This window comes from Macaca nemestrina, chromosome 9, assembly GCF_043159975.1.
Source record: "Macaca nemestrina isolate mMacNem1 chromosome 9, mMacNem.hap1, whole genome shotgun sequence".
In the NCBI taxonomy this organism is placed as follows: domain Eukaryota; kingdom Metazoa; phylum Chordata; class Mammalia; order Primates; family Cercopithecidae; genus Macaca; species Macaca nemestrina.
In genome coordinates this window covers 86,578,725-86,597,686 of record NC_092133.1, presented here as the reverse complement: position 1 = coordinate 86,597,686, position 18,962 = coordinate 86,578,725, and the positions used below count along the sequence as shown (strand labels likewise).

Here is an 18,962-nt window from a genome sequence, read left to right as displayed (position 1 = left end):
AGGGTAAATATCTGAGTAAATAAATTCATTTTCATTCTCCTTTCAAGTCTTCTAAACTATGTTTCAGTGTTGAAGCAAAAATCATAAAATTGCCTGATGTGGTTCTAAATGTATATAGAGATAATATTTAAGACAAGTGTATTATAAACAAAGGAGAATAAAAGGTGGTAAGCTTTCTACACTTCACTAGAACTGGTAACATTTCAACACTAATAGACTGTGATAAGTTATGTATATACAAGGTAATACTTATAGAAACTGTTAGAAAAAGCTATACAATCAGATAATACTAAAAAAGTTACAGGTAAATCAAAATTGAATTCTAAAAAATATTCATGTAACCCACAGGAAGGCAAGAAAAAGAGAACAATAATCGGAAAACAAAAACTAAAATGTCAGAGTTAAGCCCTAACACATTGATAATTATGTAAAGTGTAAATGTTCTAAATACACCAATTAGAAGACAGAGATTGATGGAATATATTATAAAACATTACCCCAGCTATATGCTGTCTACAAGAAATGCACATCAAATATAATGATATAGATTGGTTATAAGTAAAAGGAAGGAAAAACATATAGCATGCAAACATTAATCAAAAGAAAGCAGAAATGGCTATCTTAACTTCAGGTAAAGTACACTTGAGCAAAGAAAATTTACCAGAGACATAGAAGGGCATTATATAAAAGTAAAGGATAAATCCTCCAAGAAGACATGGCAACCCTAAATGCATCTGTACCAAGCATACTATAAAATATGTTAAACAAACTCTAACAGAACTGAAAGGAGAAATACACAAATCCACAATTGTACTTGGAAACTGTAACACTGCTCTCAACAATTGTTAGAACAACTAGACAGAAATTCAGCAAGGACGTACAAGAAATCAACAATATCATCAATCATTCTCTTCAAATACCCATGGAACATATGCCAAGATAGACTATATCCAGGGCCATAAAACAACCCTCAACAAATTGAAAAGAATTGAAGTCATTCAAAATGTGTTATCTGACCACAGTGGAATCAAAGTAGAAATCAGTAACAGAAAAATAACGTAAAAAGTTCCAAACATTTGGAAACTAACCAACATGCTTCTAAACAATTAACGGGTCAAAGAGGGAGTCTGTATTAGTCTGTTTTCACACTGCTATAAAGAACTACCTGAGACTGGGTAATTTATGAATTAAAAGGTTTATTTTACTCACAGTTTTGCACGGCTGGGGAGGCATCAGGAAACTTACAATCATGGCAGAACGAGAAGGGGAAACAAGGACCTTTTTTCCATGGCAGCAGGAGAGACAGAGAACAAGGGGGGAACTGCCAAGCACTTTTAAACCATCAGATCTCCTGGGAACTCACTCACTGTCATGAGAACAGCATGGGGGAAACCGCTTCCGTGATCCAATCACCTCTCACCGGGTCCCTGCCTTGGCATGCGGGGATTACAATTCGAGATGAGATTTGGGTGGAGATTTAGAGCCAAACCATATCAGAGTTTTAAGGGAAATTTTAAAAAATACACTGAAATAAATGAAAACTAAAATACACCAAATGAAAATTTGTGAAATACAGCTAAAGTATTGATGAGAGGAAAATTTATAGCATTAAATGCTTACATTAGAAAAGTCTCAAATCAATAATTTCTTACCTGAAGAACCTAGAAAGAGAAGAGCAGAAAAAAACCCAAAGCAAGCAAGATGAGGGAAATAATAAAGAGCAGAAATCAATACAACTGAAAACAGGAAAAAAATCAACAAAAAGAAAGGTAGTTATTTTAAAAGGCCAATCAAATTTATAGAGAGACTGACAAAAAAAAAAAAAAAAAGAGAGAGAGAGAGAAAGACACAACCACCAATATCAGGAATGAAACAAGATATTACTACAGATCCTGCGGACATCAAAAGTATAATAAGAGGATACTATGAACAATTCTATACACGTAAATCTGACAACTTACATGAAATCCCTTGAAAAGTATAAGCTATCACAATGCATTGAATATTATGATTATTTGAATAGCCCTATAATTATTAACCCATTTATGCTGGAGGTTGCAAATTTTTTTGTGAAAAATCAGACCTTGGTGATGACCTTAAGCAGTAGGATATAAATAACTCCCACAAGCTTAGCGTTCTAATAATGGAACACTAGGCATAAATGAGTTAAGGATATTGAATTAGCAACATTAAAACTCCCCAAAAAGAAATCTCCAGGCCCAAATAATTTCACTGACGAATTCTACCAAACATTTAAGGAAGAATTGATACCATATTTATACAATCTCTTTCAAAAAATATAAGAGGAGGGAACATTTCCCAATTTATTTTATGAACCTGGTATCCTGATACCAAAAGAAGAGAAATACAGTACAACAAACAAACAAAAAACCGAACCAACTATAGACTAGTGGCCCTCACAAATATAGATGCAGAAAATATTGAACTACATATTAGCAAGTAGAATTAAGCAATATATGAAAAGAATTATACACCATGACCAACTGGGGCTCATTTCAGGGATTCAAGGCTGGTTCAATATCTGAAAATCAATCAATGTAATCCACCACATTAACAGACTAAAGAAAAAAATAACATGATTATATTAACTGATACAGTAAAAACATTTCACAAAATTCAACATCCATTCATGATAAAATCTCTTATTAAACTAGTACCAGAAGGGAACTTCCTTGACTTAATAAAGAACATCTACAAAAAGCTTAGAGCTAACATCATATTTAAAGGTGAAAGACTATAATTGAGTTTTGTACGTTAATCTTTTATATTGCAACCTTGCTGAATTCATTTATTCTAGGCATTTTTGGGGTTGTAGATTTGCTACTATTTTCTACATACATAATCATGTCATGAAAATAGGGATCATTTTATTTTTTTTCTTTCTGATCAGTATCCCTTTTATTGCCTTTTCTTGCCTTACTGCACTGACCAGAACTCCAGTACTGTGTTAAACAGAGTGGTAAGAGTAGGTATCCTCTTATTCCTAATCTTAGGGGGAAAGCATTCAGTCTTTCACCTTTAAATAAGATGTTAGCTATAAGCTTTTTGTAGATGTTCCGTATCAGGTTGAGGAAGTTCCCTTCTGGTCCTAGTTCTCTAAGAGATTTTATCATGAATGGATGTTGAATTTTGCCAAATGCTTTTACTGTATTGATTAATCATATTATTTTTTTCTTTAGTCTGTTAATGTGGTGGATTACATTGTCTTCACATCTATCAAAATGATTAAAATAAAAAATAGTGACAACACCAAATGCTGGTGAAGATGCATAGAAACTGGATTATACATATATTGCTGACAGGAATGTAAAATGGTACAGTCACTCTGGAAAACATTTTAGCAGTTTCTTAAAAAACTAAACATACAACTATGGTGTGACCTAGAAATTTCATTCCTGGGCATTTTTTTCCAGTAAGTGAAAACATAGGTTCACACGAAAACCTGTACACAAATGTTCACAGTAGCTTTATTTTTAACAGCTCGAAACTGGAAACAACCCAGATGTCCTTTGATAGGTAAATAATGAAAGAAACTGTGATACCTAGCACTGTGGAATATCACTCAGCAATAAAAAGGAAAGAACTGTTGATACATGCAACAATTTGGATAAATCTCCATCCAGAGAATTATGCTGTTTGAGAAAAGCCAGTCCCTGCATCATACATGCTATATGATTTTGTGTATATAATATTCCAGAAGCAATAAAATTATTGAAATAGAGAACAGATTTGTGGTTGCCCAGGAGTTAAGAAGGGGGTGAGGTGCTTGTGGTTATAAAAGAGCAGCATGAGGATCCTGGTGGTGATGGAATGTTCCATATCTTGACTGTATCAATGTCAGTATCCTGGTTGTGATATTGTACTATAGTTTTGGAAAATGCTACCGTTGGGGGAAGATGGGTACATGTGAGATCTCTGTATTGCTTCTTACAACTGGATGCTAATCTACAGTTATCCCAAAATAAGTATAATTTAATTTAAAAAAAAGAACTTAAGAAACAAGAAGTGCTCTTTCTTCTGGGTTCTAACCACTCTTCCCACAAAGGCAGAGGATATAAAGAGCTGTAATGCTTCCAGAACTGGCAGAAAGGATGGTGGGGGAGAAAGGCAGGAGATATAAAAACATAAACAAAAAGAAACCCACCTCCCAGCTGTCTTGTACCCCAAACATTATTGTGCTGCACATAAAATGGAAAACGAGGGCCAGAGAGATGGTGACCAGGAGAAGGTAAAGATAGAGGAGCCCAGTGTGTGTGCACACCGAGAGTGGTATGTGGATGGCCCAGGAAAAGCAAAATGCATCGCAGAGTTCATAGGGATTAGGATTCCATGCAAAGAGCAAAGCAGCCCGAGGGCCCATGGGCCCCTGCCTCTGACCACAAGGACAGTACTCATGTTCAAGTTCACCAGATTTTTCCAGAGGGCTTGTGGGCATTGGGCAAAGCATCCCCAGGGTGATCCCCAAATCTAATAAGAGCTACCATTTAGCCAACACCCTCTGTGTGCCAGGCGCCAGGCCATCTGCTTTACAGCCCATCCCCTTGGTCCTGCCCACAGGGCAGACTGCTATCTTCATATAGACTAGGAAGCCCAGGCCCCAGGCCCCAGGAGACAGCAGCCACGGTAAGTCAAATGCAGGCCTCTTGCCCTGGACCACTTGCCTTTCCTGCCTGGATGCTCTTGTCCCCAAAGGCCTTCATTCTTCTACTGACGGAGGGAGGCATTGGCCCAGCCCTTTCCCAGAGCAAGAAAATCACATTCAGTCTTGAGAGCTCGGGAGGTATTTCTGGGCCAATTAAATCAGGGAGGCTGTTAGTGCTAATGTGTAATTGGTTTTAAAATCAGCAGACATGCCTAGCTCTGGATGACAATATGTAAATAGCAAAATGCCCCCATCCTGAATGGTTCTTGTAAACCATGACCATGGCCTTCTGCAGCTGTAGCCGCCTTCTGTCAGTTCCCTCCTTGCAAGCAGTGGCTCAACTCTAATTGACTGTCGGGGATAAATATTTACGGGACTGTGTAAACGAAGAGCATCTGCCTCTGAGGTCTGGTCGCAGGCTCTTCATGGCAGCACCCGGGAAAGCTAGCGGGCTGGGGGGCTCTCCAAGCGGCCATCCTTTTCCTACAAATTGACAAGTGCTGTAGTCTCCCAGACTCGGGGCCGAATGTCTAATTAAATTTCCAGACCAGGATAAAGGGTTGGCTCCTCCTGGGTTCAGGAAGGCCACAGCTTCGAGGCGGTGGGGAGGGAGGTCCTAACAGGGTGTGTAGGCTCCCTCTGAGGCCCCAAGCCTGTCTTCAGAATCCCACCCAGCCTCCTTGGCACTGCAGATCTCAGGCTGTCTAGGTAGACGCTCCCTTCCAGTGTCAGACACTGCTTCACCACCGGCCACCCCTAAGGGAGACAGACGCAGCCTCTTCCTTGGTTCAGTGGGAATGAAATCCCACCTCACAGGTGTAACGAAAGACAGAAGGTGCCCAGGACAGAGCAAGCACAGAGGGGGACCTGGATGCACTCCTAATATCCGAGTAAGCAGGTCCCAGGCTGGGCTGCACGTGAAAACACCAGAGTACTATAAAAATAGACTCCTTGGCCCCACTCTGTCCCTCTGGAAAATCACTGGGGCCCAGGAATCTGTTTTATTTTGTTTTATTAAGGAATGCCCTAGACAATCCTGATGTCATCATCCAACCCCAGTCTGCAATCAGGGCTGAGTCACACTGGCCTCAGCACACCTGGCTTTAGCCCCAAGTTCCTCTGTGGATGTGGCCTCCCAGCCCCTCAGGACTCTGAATTGCTGCTTTGGTTTAGCCTGTGTATCCTGGTGCTTTGGGCCCCCACGAGGCTGAGAGGAGCTCAGCTTGGCCAAGGCCTCCTGCCAGCAAGTGCTTGCCTGGACTCTGTGCCCATGGGCACTGTCCCTATACCCAGGCTCCAGGAAGTGGGGGCAGGATCTTAGGGCTTCAGCTGAGAGGGTTGGGAGCTATGCTCCCCTAAAATAGACCAACCCATTCCATGGAGTTAATCAGGATACTGCTGTGGGTCAGAAAGCACCTAAGCCCCAACAGAGACAGCTGGGCAACCACTCTGGGGGCTCCCTGGCTCCCCCATCACCCCACTCCCCAGGCCACGTATCCCCTAAGTGCACGCGGTCCTCACACCTCTCCTTTCCTCCTTCTGGAGCCCTTCATGCCTGTCTCAAACAGGCCATTCCCCTGCATGGCTAAACTCTTCTGTAGGTGTCCCGCCTGACTTTGCCTCAACTGCAGTGTGACACTTCCCGAGGGGCTGCTCCCCTGAGGTGCCCACTGCCCTGCCACCCTCTCAAGCACGCTGTTGTTTTCCTTCACACTCATGCACCCCAGGGCCAGGTGGGGTAGACAGCTTCCTTCTCCCTGTTGCTGCTTTTAAACAACTCCCCCTCCCTCATCCCACTTTGCTTTGGAGCTGGAGCTGTTAGGCTTTTATCCCCCATCACCATCATCCCCCTTGTTTCTGTGCTGCGCCCATCTCTTCCTAGGTCCCCATCATGAATATCTGGGCTCTCAGTTCACCTGCTTCCCCCATGCTACTGGAATCATCGTTATGGTAACATGAGCATTCATGTGGACACCCAGACTCCATCTTCTCCCAGCTCCACCACCTCCACACCTTTGACAGTTTCACCCCTGCGCCCATGGCCAATATCACATCTGGGAACTTCTCCCTACCAGGAGCCCACCACCTCTAAAGTCTCAGTTCCAAGCATCTCACACTCTGACCTATTCCTGACTTTCTAGTTCACATCCTCTGATACCCACTGAATACATCTCATGTCACTGAGACAGCCAGACCCCTTGGACCTGTTATGCTCTCACCATCTGTCATCTACCCTGTCTGTCACCTCATTCCTCTTATGGGCCGAATTGTGTCGTTCCAAAATTCCTGTGTTGAAGTCCTAACTCCCAGAAGCTCAGAATGTGATTGTATTTGGAGATGGGATTGTCTTGATTGTCCCAAATTGTCTTTAAAGAGACAAGTTAAATGAAGCCATTTGGGTGAAGCCCAATCCCATATGACTGGTCACCTTATAAGAAGAGATTAGGATGCAGATATGCACAGAGGGAAGACCACAGGAAGACACAGGGAGAAGGTGGCATCCACAAGCCAAGGAGAGAGGCGTCAGGAGAAACCCACCTGCTAAACTGTAAGATAGCAAGTGTCTGTTGTTGAAGTCTCCCAGTCTGTGGTACTTTGTTATGGCTGCCTGAGCAGACTTGAACCTGCCTGAGCAGACTTGAACACACTTCCTTACTCAGCTCAGATTCCAGCATGACCATTCCCTGCCACACCTTCACCATCCCCACCAGTTTCACTCACCAACTCTGGCTTAACCTGAGGAGCTGAGCATTGGTGGGGAAGATCACATAACAATGTTAATTAGCCTCTCCTAAAATGTATCACTTTGAACCTTCATATATGAGCTCAACATAGTCCATAAATTTTATCAAGTTTTTCAAGTCTTCTTTCCCACTTTGCAAGAGGCTATTTCACACATTCGATTTTGTCTTCAGAATCCAACTCCCTGCCTCTTATCTCAAGGTAGTGATCTGAGACCAGGAGGTACCAGTTGGGAGCCTCTGCATGCCCCTACCTCTGCAGCCTCAGGCCCAAGCTTTCCATTTCACCCTGTACCAACCAAAGGCCTCTTATTTTCTGAGTTCCATCTCCTTTTGCCTTTGCAAGAATTCCACCCCTCCATTTATGTCCTATCTCTTCATCAATTTCTTTTACTAAATTCCTTCCATACATTTGTCTCTCCTCCTAAAAACACCCCCCTTGACCCTCGTCCTCTTTCAGCAACTCGCTCATTTTTCTGCTCCTTTTAGTATCAAAATGTCTGGAAAAAGTCAACCATACTCCCTGGTTCAACTCATTGACTGCCTCATCGACAATTTCTTTCTGCTGTTGGACCACTTCTGTCAGTGTGCAACCATTTGTTCTCCTGCTACTCCAGTCTGACCCTCAGTAAGCCCAGTGACAACTTCAGGGTTGCCAAACCGGGTCTTCTGTGTCCTGTTCCTCCTCGAGCTCTCCAGAGCATTCCACGTGGCTGGCCGCTCCCTCTGTCTTGAATCGCTGACTCTTCTGGCTTTCTTTTACTTCACGGGCTGCTTTCTCAATCGTCTTTGCATCTTTCTCTACCTGACCTCCAGGCCCCCTCTTCTTCTGTTTCTAGATTATCTCACCCAGGTCCATGACTTTAAGGATCATTTATGTGCTGATGGCTCTCAAATTTATAGCTCTGTACTGACCTCTCCCTTGGGTTCCAAACATATATATCAAGCTTGATGTCTCCACCCAGATGACTCAAGCAACTCGAGCCCAACATGTGTGGCAATGATTTCTCCATCCTGCACCCACTCCCCAACGCTGTTTCCCATCTTACTAAAAGGCACCAACATCCACTCATGGCTTGGATAAAAAGCCCAGGAATTGTTCTCGCTTCCGATGGCCTTGACCCCACTGGTCTCTCCAGCTTCACTCTCAGCCCTGGCCCAAGCTACCATACTCTTTCACTGGGAAAATGAAATCATTTTGTAAATGGTCTCTCTGTTTCTGTTCCATAGGCAGGACTGCTCTGGGGAGGGGGAATCTGTGAAGAATTGGTTTCCTGTTGTGTAGATGACACAGTTGACGCTAACTGGATTAATCAGATTACCCAAGGGGAGGTGCGTGTGTCCCCTCCTTTCTGTCGCATTTCCCTCAGAAACAGTACTTCCATTCAGCAAGCCAGATCAAGTGCCATTAACAAATCAATTCTGATCTGCAGTCCAAGTGCTCAGACCTCAGGGCAATCCGGCCAGCCCTGAAGGGTGTGTCTTGGGCCTGGCCTGCTAATAAAGTAGAAACTATGCTGGAGGCAGAGGCGATTATTTTCATGCCTGTCTCTGTCCCTGGAGGGGAGAAGAGTGGGATTTGATTACACCACGGTCTCCTGAGGGAATTAACTCACTTCGGAATGCTAAGTTATTAATTCTCCAGCACAAGGTTAGGTCCAGGAGGGCAGTCAGCTCTCACACCCCTCTTTGGCTCCTGCAGCCCCCTATTTAGGACAGCATTCAGGAGGTGCCCAATAATTGAATGAGAGAATAATTAATTGGTAAGTGGGGGAATAAGACTGGGGCCTGGCGTTTTTAATCACCCTGCACTCTTTTATTTAATAAATGTAACTGGGCCCCGACTGTGTTTCTCAGAAATTAAACCAAACAGACAAGGCCCCTGTCCTTCTGACCTATAGGCAGGGGGTGGGAGGTGCGGGGAAAGGCAAATAATCAGCATCTGTCAAACAAATTCAAAACTGTCCTCAGAGAGGGAGCAACAGAGTCAAGATAAGAGAATGGGCCACAGTGACAGAGTATGTGGGAAGGATGCCCAAGGAGGGCCTGAGGCTGGACACCTGGGCTGAGCTCTGCATGGGGCAAGGAGCCAGCTGGATCTGGGGGAAGACCCTTCTAGAGAGAGACCAGAAAATGCAAGTGGCTGTTGTCAGACAGCTAGGCCCAGTACATCCGGCTCAGGCCACCTTCACTGGGCAGCTGCTCTCCTCCTCACCCTGAGGGTAAGGTGGGTGTGTCCCTGCTGGGCGGCGGGCTTTGCCCAGGGTGGGTCTGCCTGCCTGGGTACCATCCTTCCCTCCAGCCTTTCTCACTCATGGCGTGGGGCTTTGTTCCATTCCCACCTCTTCTAACAGAGCCTTTCACAATCCCACTCGGAAGGGCTCCCTCCCCTCTCTGAAGTCCTGGAGCACGTTTTTGACGCCTGTCTGAAGTGGGTCAGCACTGCATGCGCCTGGATGTGAGTCTCCTCCCCGTGCCCTCTCTTCCCGTTCCCATCACGGGGCTGCTCCTGGGTTGAGGCCTCATCTCCTTTGTCTCCCATACTCCCTGGGCCAAGCCCAGGGCCCTCAGTAGCAGATGTGGAAAGTCTGAATAGATTACCTGGCCCAGTAAAATTCTGAGGGGCAAATAAAGACTCACAGAAGTCTTGCTTCTCATTCCAGTATCTCTACCATGGGCAAGGAAGGAGGGCATTCCATCAGCTTCTGGAATAGGACCAGCTTTGGATTTGAAAAGTAGTTTCCAGAAGGGTGATGAGAAATTTTCAAGAATATTCCTGGCTTTCTTATGGGAATGCTTGGACACTTTCATAAGAACAGTGCCACAAGATAAGGGGCAGCTTGAAGAAAAAGAGTCCCAGGATGGAGAGATCAGGTGAAAGACACTTTCCCAGAGGCAGGCTCCATCCCACACCCCCATCTGAGGGCTCCCCCAGCCACTCTGTGAGCGCCGCCCACCAGGAAAACACACCTGCTGACTTGCAGCCAGCCTTCCCCCTGCTAACTCCCCCGCCCCGCCCAATATTCCCAGACATCCCTAGTTCCAGCACCAGTTAGTCCCACCAAGAAAGCCAGATACTGTCAGATGGAACACGAAGGCATAAAAGGTGCCTTCAGTGGCAAGGCACCGTGGCTGGCTGCAGGACATGCTGTGGGCCCTGAGCTCCCGCACTATGGTTGATGGGGATGAGGCCCCGGCCCAACCCTGGAGGGGGGAAAGCCGATGGGCACGAGCATGAGATGGGCATGGAGATGTGCTGGGCACTGCGGCTGACCTTTCACGAGGACTGTCCTGGCCTCGGCCCACTCGCTCCTCCCGTCGGACGTCAGCAGGCCAATTGGAGGCAAGCGCTCGTCCTCGTTGGAAGCCATTTTGACTATCTTTCTCAACTGAGTGAACAGATCCCCCTCACTGAGACGGCGGAAATTAATGACAACATCCAAGACAAAGAACTGTGGGGTAAACAGGTCAAACATGTCACTTGTTGGGTGACCCGTGGCACCAGGCCTTCACTCAGCCTTCACAGGTGAGCTTGGGACAGGGATGCTCAGGCCCAAGGTTCCCAAGGTGTTTGGTGGTTCTAAGCAGTCTCAGTTTAGGGACCAAGTCAAGGCTGTTGACTGTGCTGGATTCCTTGCTGCCCCCAATCAAAAAAGGCAACATTAAACTTAGCCGAAAGAAAATGTGCTTTTATGGTTCACGGAATCCATTATGTTTATGGGGAATGGAGGATAAATTGGCACAGCTACTCTTGGAGGGCAGTGTCTATCAAAACTAAAAATGTGCATGTCTATGACTAAGCAATTGCACTTATAAATGCATATTTTATCCTGAGGCTTAGAGAAACATACCCGTGTGTACCAGAAGACACGAGGAATGTGCCTCTCGACCTTGTTTGCAACAGCAAAATGGTAGCAAGAGCCTCACTGTTCTCCAGAAGGGGAATGGCTAAGTGAAATGTGATGTATATGTCTGAGGCATGTCTACCCAGCCATTGAAAAGAGTGAATTAGCAATAGATAGAGCCACAGTGATGGGCCTTAAACACGCTGGTGAGTGAAGGAAAAAAAGCAAGCCAGCAATCATATGCAGAGGAAGATTAAAATGGAACACCAACACACACCATGTGTGCATGTGCACCTACACATGTGTGCGTGTGTGTGCACCTTCACATGTGTACCTACATGTGCTTTGTATGTCAGCCCTGTGGTTCTATCATTTTGTAGCTTTGAAGGCTAGAGCCTCAGGCTTTGTGAAGGGTCTATTCCTAGATCCAGGTCAAGATACCCTTTTCAGCTGACTGACATGAGTATCTTGTTTTCCCTTCCCCTCCAACTCCCTAGCAGCGTCTCTATGGCCTGGTCCAGTACAGGGTCCCAGAGCATGTCTGGAAGAGGTGGATACGGTGGCCTGTGGGAACTGGGAAATATTTGGCTTGACTTTTGAATGAAGATGGGGAAACTTCCTTGGGCTATGGCCAGGGTGTCAGGTGGGCTACAAGAGCTCCTAGATGGCCTTCAAATCTAGGAAAAGAGGTCACAGCCACCCTCAGATGTCAGGGCTCCACAGAGCTCCCAACTTACTGAAAACGTGAGGTGAGCCCAAAATCACATTGTAGAGCAAGTACCACAGGGGTCCCTGGGATGGCTGCCAAACTTGGGTTTTAGCAAAGCAAAACCAAAAACAAAAACCGTTTGTCAGAGGAAATATTTATGTGAAGCTCAATATATGGAATATATAGTGCAGTGGGTCCAAGGAAGAGGTCAGGAGCCCTCATGCTCAGCCTGTCCCCCAGTACCCATGGGTCCTTGTTGGCTCTGTGGAACCCAGTCTGAGGACCCGAGCTGCAGCAGGTAGACCTTGACCTTGGGGTACTGGCCAGACCTAGGAGTCCTTCCCATTCTTGGGCAGACCACTTAACTTGTCTGAGTCTCATGTCCTCAACTGTCACACGGAGATCCTAAGGCCCCCTCTGCAGGGTCACTGTGAGGATTAAGTGGGATGAATGCATGTTAAGTGCCGAGCCCACAGGCTGGCACATGAAAGGTCCTATTTGTCAGTCTGTAACACTGTCTGCCTGTGTGTGGTCTCCAGAAAGGCCAGGGCCTGGGTGACTGCATGGAAAAGAATAGATGTGTAGGTGGAAGGTCTGGATCGTGACCCTCAGGGCATCAGGGCTGAAGTGAGAGTCCAGTGAGGATATTCTCAAACTGACGGCTCTCATTCTTAGAAGCCAACTGGTGGAGAGACATGGGACTGACTGGAAGTGGGGACTGCATTTTGGAGACATGGTGCCCCAGCTCCCTGTATGACTCAGGGAAGAAGACTGAGCCTCCTCGGAGAAGGTAATGGATGTGAATGCATGGCCACTGCATGCTCTGTGCCTTCCCTCACCAAGACAAGGGGCTTCTTACCTGATTGCAGCAGGCTACGATGACGTGCTCAGGCTCCGGCATGATGCTGCTGTTCTGGGCCACCAGCGTGTCCTGGGTATGGCCGGGGAGCCGGTAGGAGGAGAAGAGCCCATAGTATTGCTTCATACAAAGGGGCTGCCCTGACAGCTGGCCTTTGGCATAGTCAGTGGGAATGGAGTGGCTGAAGAAGAGGAGCAGGAAGGGAGGCAGCCACGAGGGGATGGCAGGGGTTGAGGGGAGACAGAGAATGGGTTTTATTGTAACTCGATCAGGCAAAATGGGGCACAGAATCCAGAATTGCATCACCGTGGCAGATGCAGAGCTCAATTCTCCACTGTTTAAAGTAGTGGAGGGCCCCATTTCCGCAACCCATGGAGACCCTCAGAGTTTTCCCAAACCTCTGCCTCATGTGTGGCATGTGTAAACCCTGCCAGTTAGCCTTCTGTATCTTTGCTTATGCTGATCTTCTCTCAGCACGCATTTGCCCCAACCCCAGAACTCAACTGTTCTATTCAGAAAACTCCTTCAAGAGCCTACTCCTTTATCATCTCTTTTAGAAGCCTCTTCTGAGGTCAACGCAGGAAGTTCTTTTTCCCTGTGGTCTCAGCATGTCTTTTGCCTGTCCTTCCTCTCTCCCTCCCTTTCTTCCCTCCATCCACCCATCCATCTATCCATCATACATCCATACATCTACCATACATCCACCACTAAACATCCATCCCGCCTTCCACCTACCACCCACTCATCCATCCACCATCCACCCATCTATCCACCATCCATCCATTCTTCCATCCACCCATCCATCCACCAAGCATCCATCCATCCTTCCATCCACCATCCACCCATCCATCCACCATCCACTCATCTATCCACCATCCATCCATCTTTCCATTCACCCATCTTTCCAACCATCTATCCACCATCCATTCATCTTTCCATTCATCCATCCATCCATCCATCCATCCAGCCAGCCATCCTTCCACTCTTTCAGCCAACAAATATTTGTGAAGCACATCCTCTGTATAGGCCAGGCACCATTCTGGGATATGGAGATTGGGCAGCAAATAAAACTGCAGCTCCTGCTCTACGGGGGTGCAGGTCCTGGGATATGTAGGTGGGGAGTAGACCACAAGCAGCAAACCAGTGAACAGGAGACTTTCAGGTAGTGAGACAGAGTGTTGGCAGGGGCAGGAGGTGGTGACCAGGGGCAGTCTCACTGAGGCAGGTTGATTGAGCTGAGCCCTAAGGGTGAAATGTCCCACAGTACTGCAACTCAAAGTATGAGTATTGCACTGAACTGCTGTAACTGACCCATGACTTGGTGTAATGCCTGAACCCAGAAATGTTTGCAGCAATGTGATGGGAGTTTTATGTCTGCTGAATCCTGTAATAAAATATTTGGTCTCATATTTCATGCCATTTTTCTAGTAATCAATTTTTTTGTTGTTTTACACAAATTTTACAAAATGAAAGAAAATATATTGGTTCTTCCCCAGAGGCAGCTTGAGAAGCACTGGTCAAAGGCAGAGAGAAGCCAGTGGGGCTGAGGCCCAGTGAAGACAGGGCCAGAGAGGCGGGCAGGCAAGGTCTTGTGGGGCTCCAGTGGCAGTGGGGAGGAGCTATCACCTTATTCTTGGTGCAGTGAAAGCCCTCGGGAGGCTTCAGCACGCAGGGGCACGACTGGGTTTCCATTTTGTTGTTTTACTGACCCTGCTTATATGGGGAGAATGGACTGAAAGTTGTCACAGGAAGAACAAGGAAGGAGGCTGCGGCAGAGAAGGAAAGTGATGTCTCAAGTGAGGGCAGCAGGGAGGGAGGAGGGAGCTTGGGGACACGGTGGGGAGGGAGAATGACCACATCTGAGCACCATGGGTCACATGAAGGTGCAAGGGAGAAAGCAGAACACGCACAGGTGACTTCTAGGTTCCCAGACTCACCAACAGGGCATGCGCTAGTGCACTTACAGAGATGGCTCAACGAGGTATGGGAGGAGTTGGGGAGCTGGGAGGGAGAGGCAAAGCTCTCTTGGCTCATTTGTAATGACTGAGAGACACCCCAGTGGGGACGGTTGGGGCTTGGATGAGCGAGTGTGGGACTCAGGGGAAGGGACACAGCTGTATTTTGTGTCTGTTTATGTGACTGTCTTGCCCAATAGCTTAAGGACATCTTGAAGGGAGGATGAGGCCTTATTTCTCTTCATCTTCCCAGCATAACTACATTGCAAAGTGAATAAGTGAATTAATTAATTAATTAATTAAGGGTTCAAAACAGGCACTCAGGAAAATGTTCCAGTCTTAAGTCCTTTTCAGTCATTGGACATGGGAACCTCCATGTGGATATGCATGGGTATTCGTGTTTGTGTGAGTGTGCACACAAAAATGTGAAGTCTGGGATCAGAAGGAAAGTGAAGTCTTGTGGGGGCAGTCAGTGATGAATGGGCACCAAGTCCCCAGGCCCAGCGAGACAAGGCTATTTGAAAACAGGCAGGATAGTGAGCTGCAGGGGCGAGTTCTGGGAGGAAATGGAGCACTGTCCACGAAGAAGGGAGAGACCGAAGACACACCATGAGGAGACAGCAGTCCAGGGCCTAGTGACCCATGGCATTTAGAGAGGAGTGAACAGAGCACCCAAGAGCGTGTGGTGCAGAAATGCCCTGGACAGCCTGAGCTGCTCCACCCTGAGAGTCTGGGAGCCCTGCCTGCCCCTCTCCAGAGGGAGTAGCCCTACCCTGGAGGGGCTGTGGGTCTGAGCCTCTGTCCCAAGGCTAGGTAAAGACTGAGTTGAGTCAAGTTGAACAGAGAGTGAAGTTTGCCCCTTGTCCCCTCCTTGCTCTGCCACCACCCAGCTGTGTGACCATGGATGAGTTACTTAACCTCTCTGAGTTGCAGCTTCCTCATCTGTGCAAGGGATGCTTCTTTGGGCCTCTCTGTCTCCTTCCAGCTTCTAATGCCCTTATAGTCTGTACCTTGAGAGACTTGGGTCCTCCAGATCCTCTTACTCTCCCTGCTGCTCTCAGATACCCTCCTGCTCTCCTAAGCTTGGCCAGGAGAGGGACTTTCCTCCTAAAATCAAAGAGAGCCTGCGGTGCTTTAGCAGCCCTCTCCATCTGTCAGAACAGCCTCGTGTCCACTGAACTTGGGGGGATTGAGGACACAGAGGCTCTGGCTGGAGACACCATTCCTCCAAGTGGCAATCAGGACTCCCATCACCTTACTCTAACAACTGTTTCTTCCCCGCCTTCCTATGTGTTCACCAGCTTCAAATGAATTCACTCCACCTGTGCACATATATGTGGAGGGAGGGGGCATTTTTAAAACATCAAGGAAGGATAGTGCTTGCCCCAGGAAAAGGAACAGTTTACAGTCAGGCCAGCTGGGCTAAAGGTCATCCTGATGGTGGGGGAGTGGGTGAGGGCAGGGACACCTGCTCCGTGCCAGGAGCCAGGAATGGGAATACAGAGTTGGAAAAAGACAAGGTCCCTGCAAGGGAGATGGACGCATAGGCAGACTGTGCTGGAACAGGGCACCACCCTCCCAGTCCTACCTGTCCAGCAGGGCCTTGTAGCTGAGTACACCAGAGATGAGGCTGGCTGCAAACCTGCAGGGAGAAGGGAGGCCTGAGCCTTTCCTCCCAGGGCCTGGCTTCCTCCCTCCCTCCCTCCCTCCTTCCATTCTGCCTCCCCTCCCTCCTTCCATTTCCCTTCCATCTCCTTCCTCTTCCCTCCCTTCTCTCTCCCTCCTCCCCGCTGCCAAACTCTATGATCCCCCATTGTATGCCGGCTTGTGTGCACTAATCAGATGTGGCTCCTGCACTAATCAGATGTGGTTCCTGCCCTCCAGCCCAGTGCCGTGAGCCCACCACAAGCCTTGGATTCAAAATGGTCCTTTGGTGAGAATTGGGGGTGGAGCAGCTCTTGGGGAGAGGAGAGGAAGCTGGAATCACCTTGAAGAGGAGAGGGAGCAGAGAGGGAGATGGAAGCCAGGAGAGGCCACAGAGCAGGTCAGAAGGGACGAAGGGTGAAGGGTGGAGTTCTTCCTTGGAAAGGCCAGCCCTGGGGCTGGACAGGGCAGGACTCCTGGTCTTGTGGAAATGTTCTCCTGGGAAAAGCCAGTAATTTGGTCCCTTTCCCCCTACCCCCCAGTACTAAGGAAAAGGAAATTGAGTGCTTGGGGAAAGGCACTGGAGAAACGAGCAGCGGGAACTGTCATCCTGGGATGCTGGGCCTGGCTTAATTGCACCGGGATGAAAATACTCCTCAGATGCAGTTGTGAGAACTGTTTTCAGAAGTCATTCATCCGTCCACACCTTCCTTCTTCCCTGGGGAGACCCCAGCTACAGTGGGAGGAAAGGCTGGCCAGCTGGTAGGATGGGATGGGGAGGTCTTCCTAGCGTGGCTAAGCCCGGCCCAGAGGTGAGGTGGGCCCTGCCTCTTGCCCTTGGGCCACTTTGGCCTGCCCTCTGCCCTCCCTCTAAACTGTCCCCACCATTTGTCCCACTCAGGTCTTAAGACCAGACTCTGAGAGACTCCAGAAGGGAAACCCTTTCTCCCTGCCCCCATCCTCCATCGTCATCAGCGGCCAGAGGCCCTTCCAACGGCTCAGTGAGCTCTGAAATTACAGCAGATGGCACAGGCTCTGGCTGCTGGCAGGGAGGAATTGTTTCCAGCCTTCTGGGGCCTCAGTTTAGAGCTGCAAGCTCTGGAGGGAAGCAGAGGCCCTCTCAGACAGCCTGGGGCAGTGTTTCCCAGGGACAAGTACTGGTGTGGTCCAGGGCCACACGCCTCCTCTCGGGGCCTCAGCCAGGTGGAGGCTGTGGGGATATTTGGACCCATGACCTCCATGAGTGCCCATTCCACTGCAAGATAAATACAGACTAAGGCTGATCGTGTGATTGTCACTCGAGTGCAGCCACACCTAACCTTGCTCCCCACCTGATGGGCTGGACGTCCACTGTCTCAGGGCATTTGGCCACAGGAAGCTCAGCTGAGGCTCCAGCTTCAGCCTTTCTTTGCTGGCGCTGGGGTAAGGACCCCTGCCTTGGGTGGGTCCCCAGGTTATGAGCTAGGAGCACCAAGGCCTCACCTCAGCTGGTCGTCGGTGCCAGGGAAGTGCTGCCGAGCAAAGATCACGGCGGGGCTGGAGTTGACAGGCAGGGCCAGGCGGTTGTTGAGATACATGTCATTCAGCCAGTACTCAGACACCTGCCAGGGAGGGCGGGAAAGGCTGTCACATCCCTCCAAACAGTCCTATCCTGACAGCCCCAAGAGAAAATCAGGACACTTCACCAGAGCATTAATTCATTCATTCCACAAATATATGCTAAGCCCCAGGTATGTGCCAGGAGCTTCCCAGTCCACCAGGCCTGTCCTTCACCTTTGCGCCCTCCTGTCTCCTTTCTTCTTTCCCAGTCCCCATCCTGGTGGCTTGGTGCTACATCACTGTCCTCTGCCTGTCCTTATAGGTGTCTCCTTCCTGCCTTTCACCCTCTCTTCTTTCCTGATGCGATCTCTGTCCCCATCTGTCCCCTATTCCTGTCCCCGATTTGTCCTCCTCTTTCTCTATCCATATTTCCCGTTCCTCATCTTGTTTGTTTCCCATCCTTGTCCCTTCCTGTCCTCCAATCCATGCCACCTGCCTGTTCCCACCCCTATCCTCCATCCTTGTCCCTCGTCTCTCCTTCTGCCCTGTCTTTGTCCCATACCTGCCTCTCACCGAATTCCCTCTGTCTCCAGGTCTGCCTCCTGCCCCTCTTCTATGGGTCCCTTGTCTGCCCCTCTTACCCAGTTGGCTGTCTTCTCCTGCCGCTCCAACAGTTTCTGCTGCAGGGTCTCACCGAGGCCACCAGGGGCCCCAAACCGCTGCACAATGGCCTGGCTCTTCCTGAACTTCTCCTCAGGCACCAGGTGTCGCATGCACTGCAGGTACGTGGCCAGGGTCTGCCGCAGGGGGGGCACGGGCAGTTTGGGCAGCCCCTGGAGAAGAGGGTTCATAGGCATTGTGCCTCTCATATGTGCGCCCCATGCCTGTCTCCAGGTTGGTCCCTAGTATCTGTGTCGTTCTGCCCCTGTGTTGTTCTCTACCCTGGGGCCTGTCCATTTCTAGAGCTCAGCTCAGCAAAATTATGAATTTAGGAAGTTTTGGTTTGG

The 18,962-nt window shown here is 48.2% G+C and overlaps 1 protein-coding gene across 1 annotated transcript in view; it reads right to left on the bottom strand.

Moving 5' to 3' along the window:
- The window catches only part of LOC105486642 (choline O-acetyltransferase), a 52,842-nt gene that overhangs the window by 27,810 nt on the left and 6,070 nt on the right, over window positions 1-18,962 (bottom strand). Inside the window, exons 4-8 of the mRNA XM_071068721.1 lie at window positions 18,597-18,788; window positions 17,899-18,017; window positions 16,361-16,414; window positions 12,818-12,998; window positions 10,679-10,856 (exon numbers count right to left, since the gene is read on the bottom strand). Coding sequence (XP_070924822.1) covers window positions 10,679-10,856; window positions 12,818-12,998; window positions 16,361-16,414; window positions 17,899-18,017; window positions 18,597-18,788 — 724 coding nt within the window. The remainder of the gene's footprint in view (window positions 1-10,678; window positions 10,857-12,817; window positions 12,999-16,360; window positions 16,415-17,898; window positions 18,018-18,596; window positions 18,789-18,962) is intronic.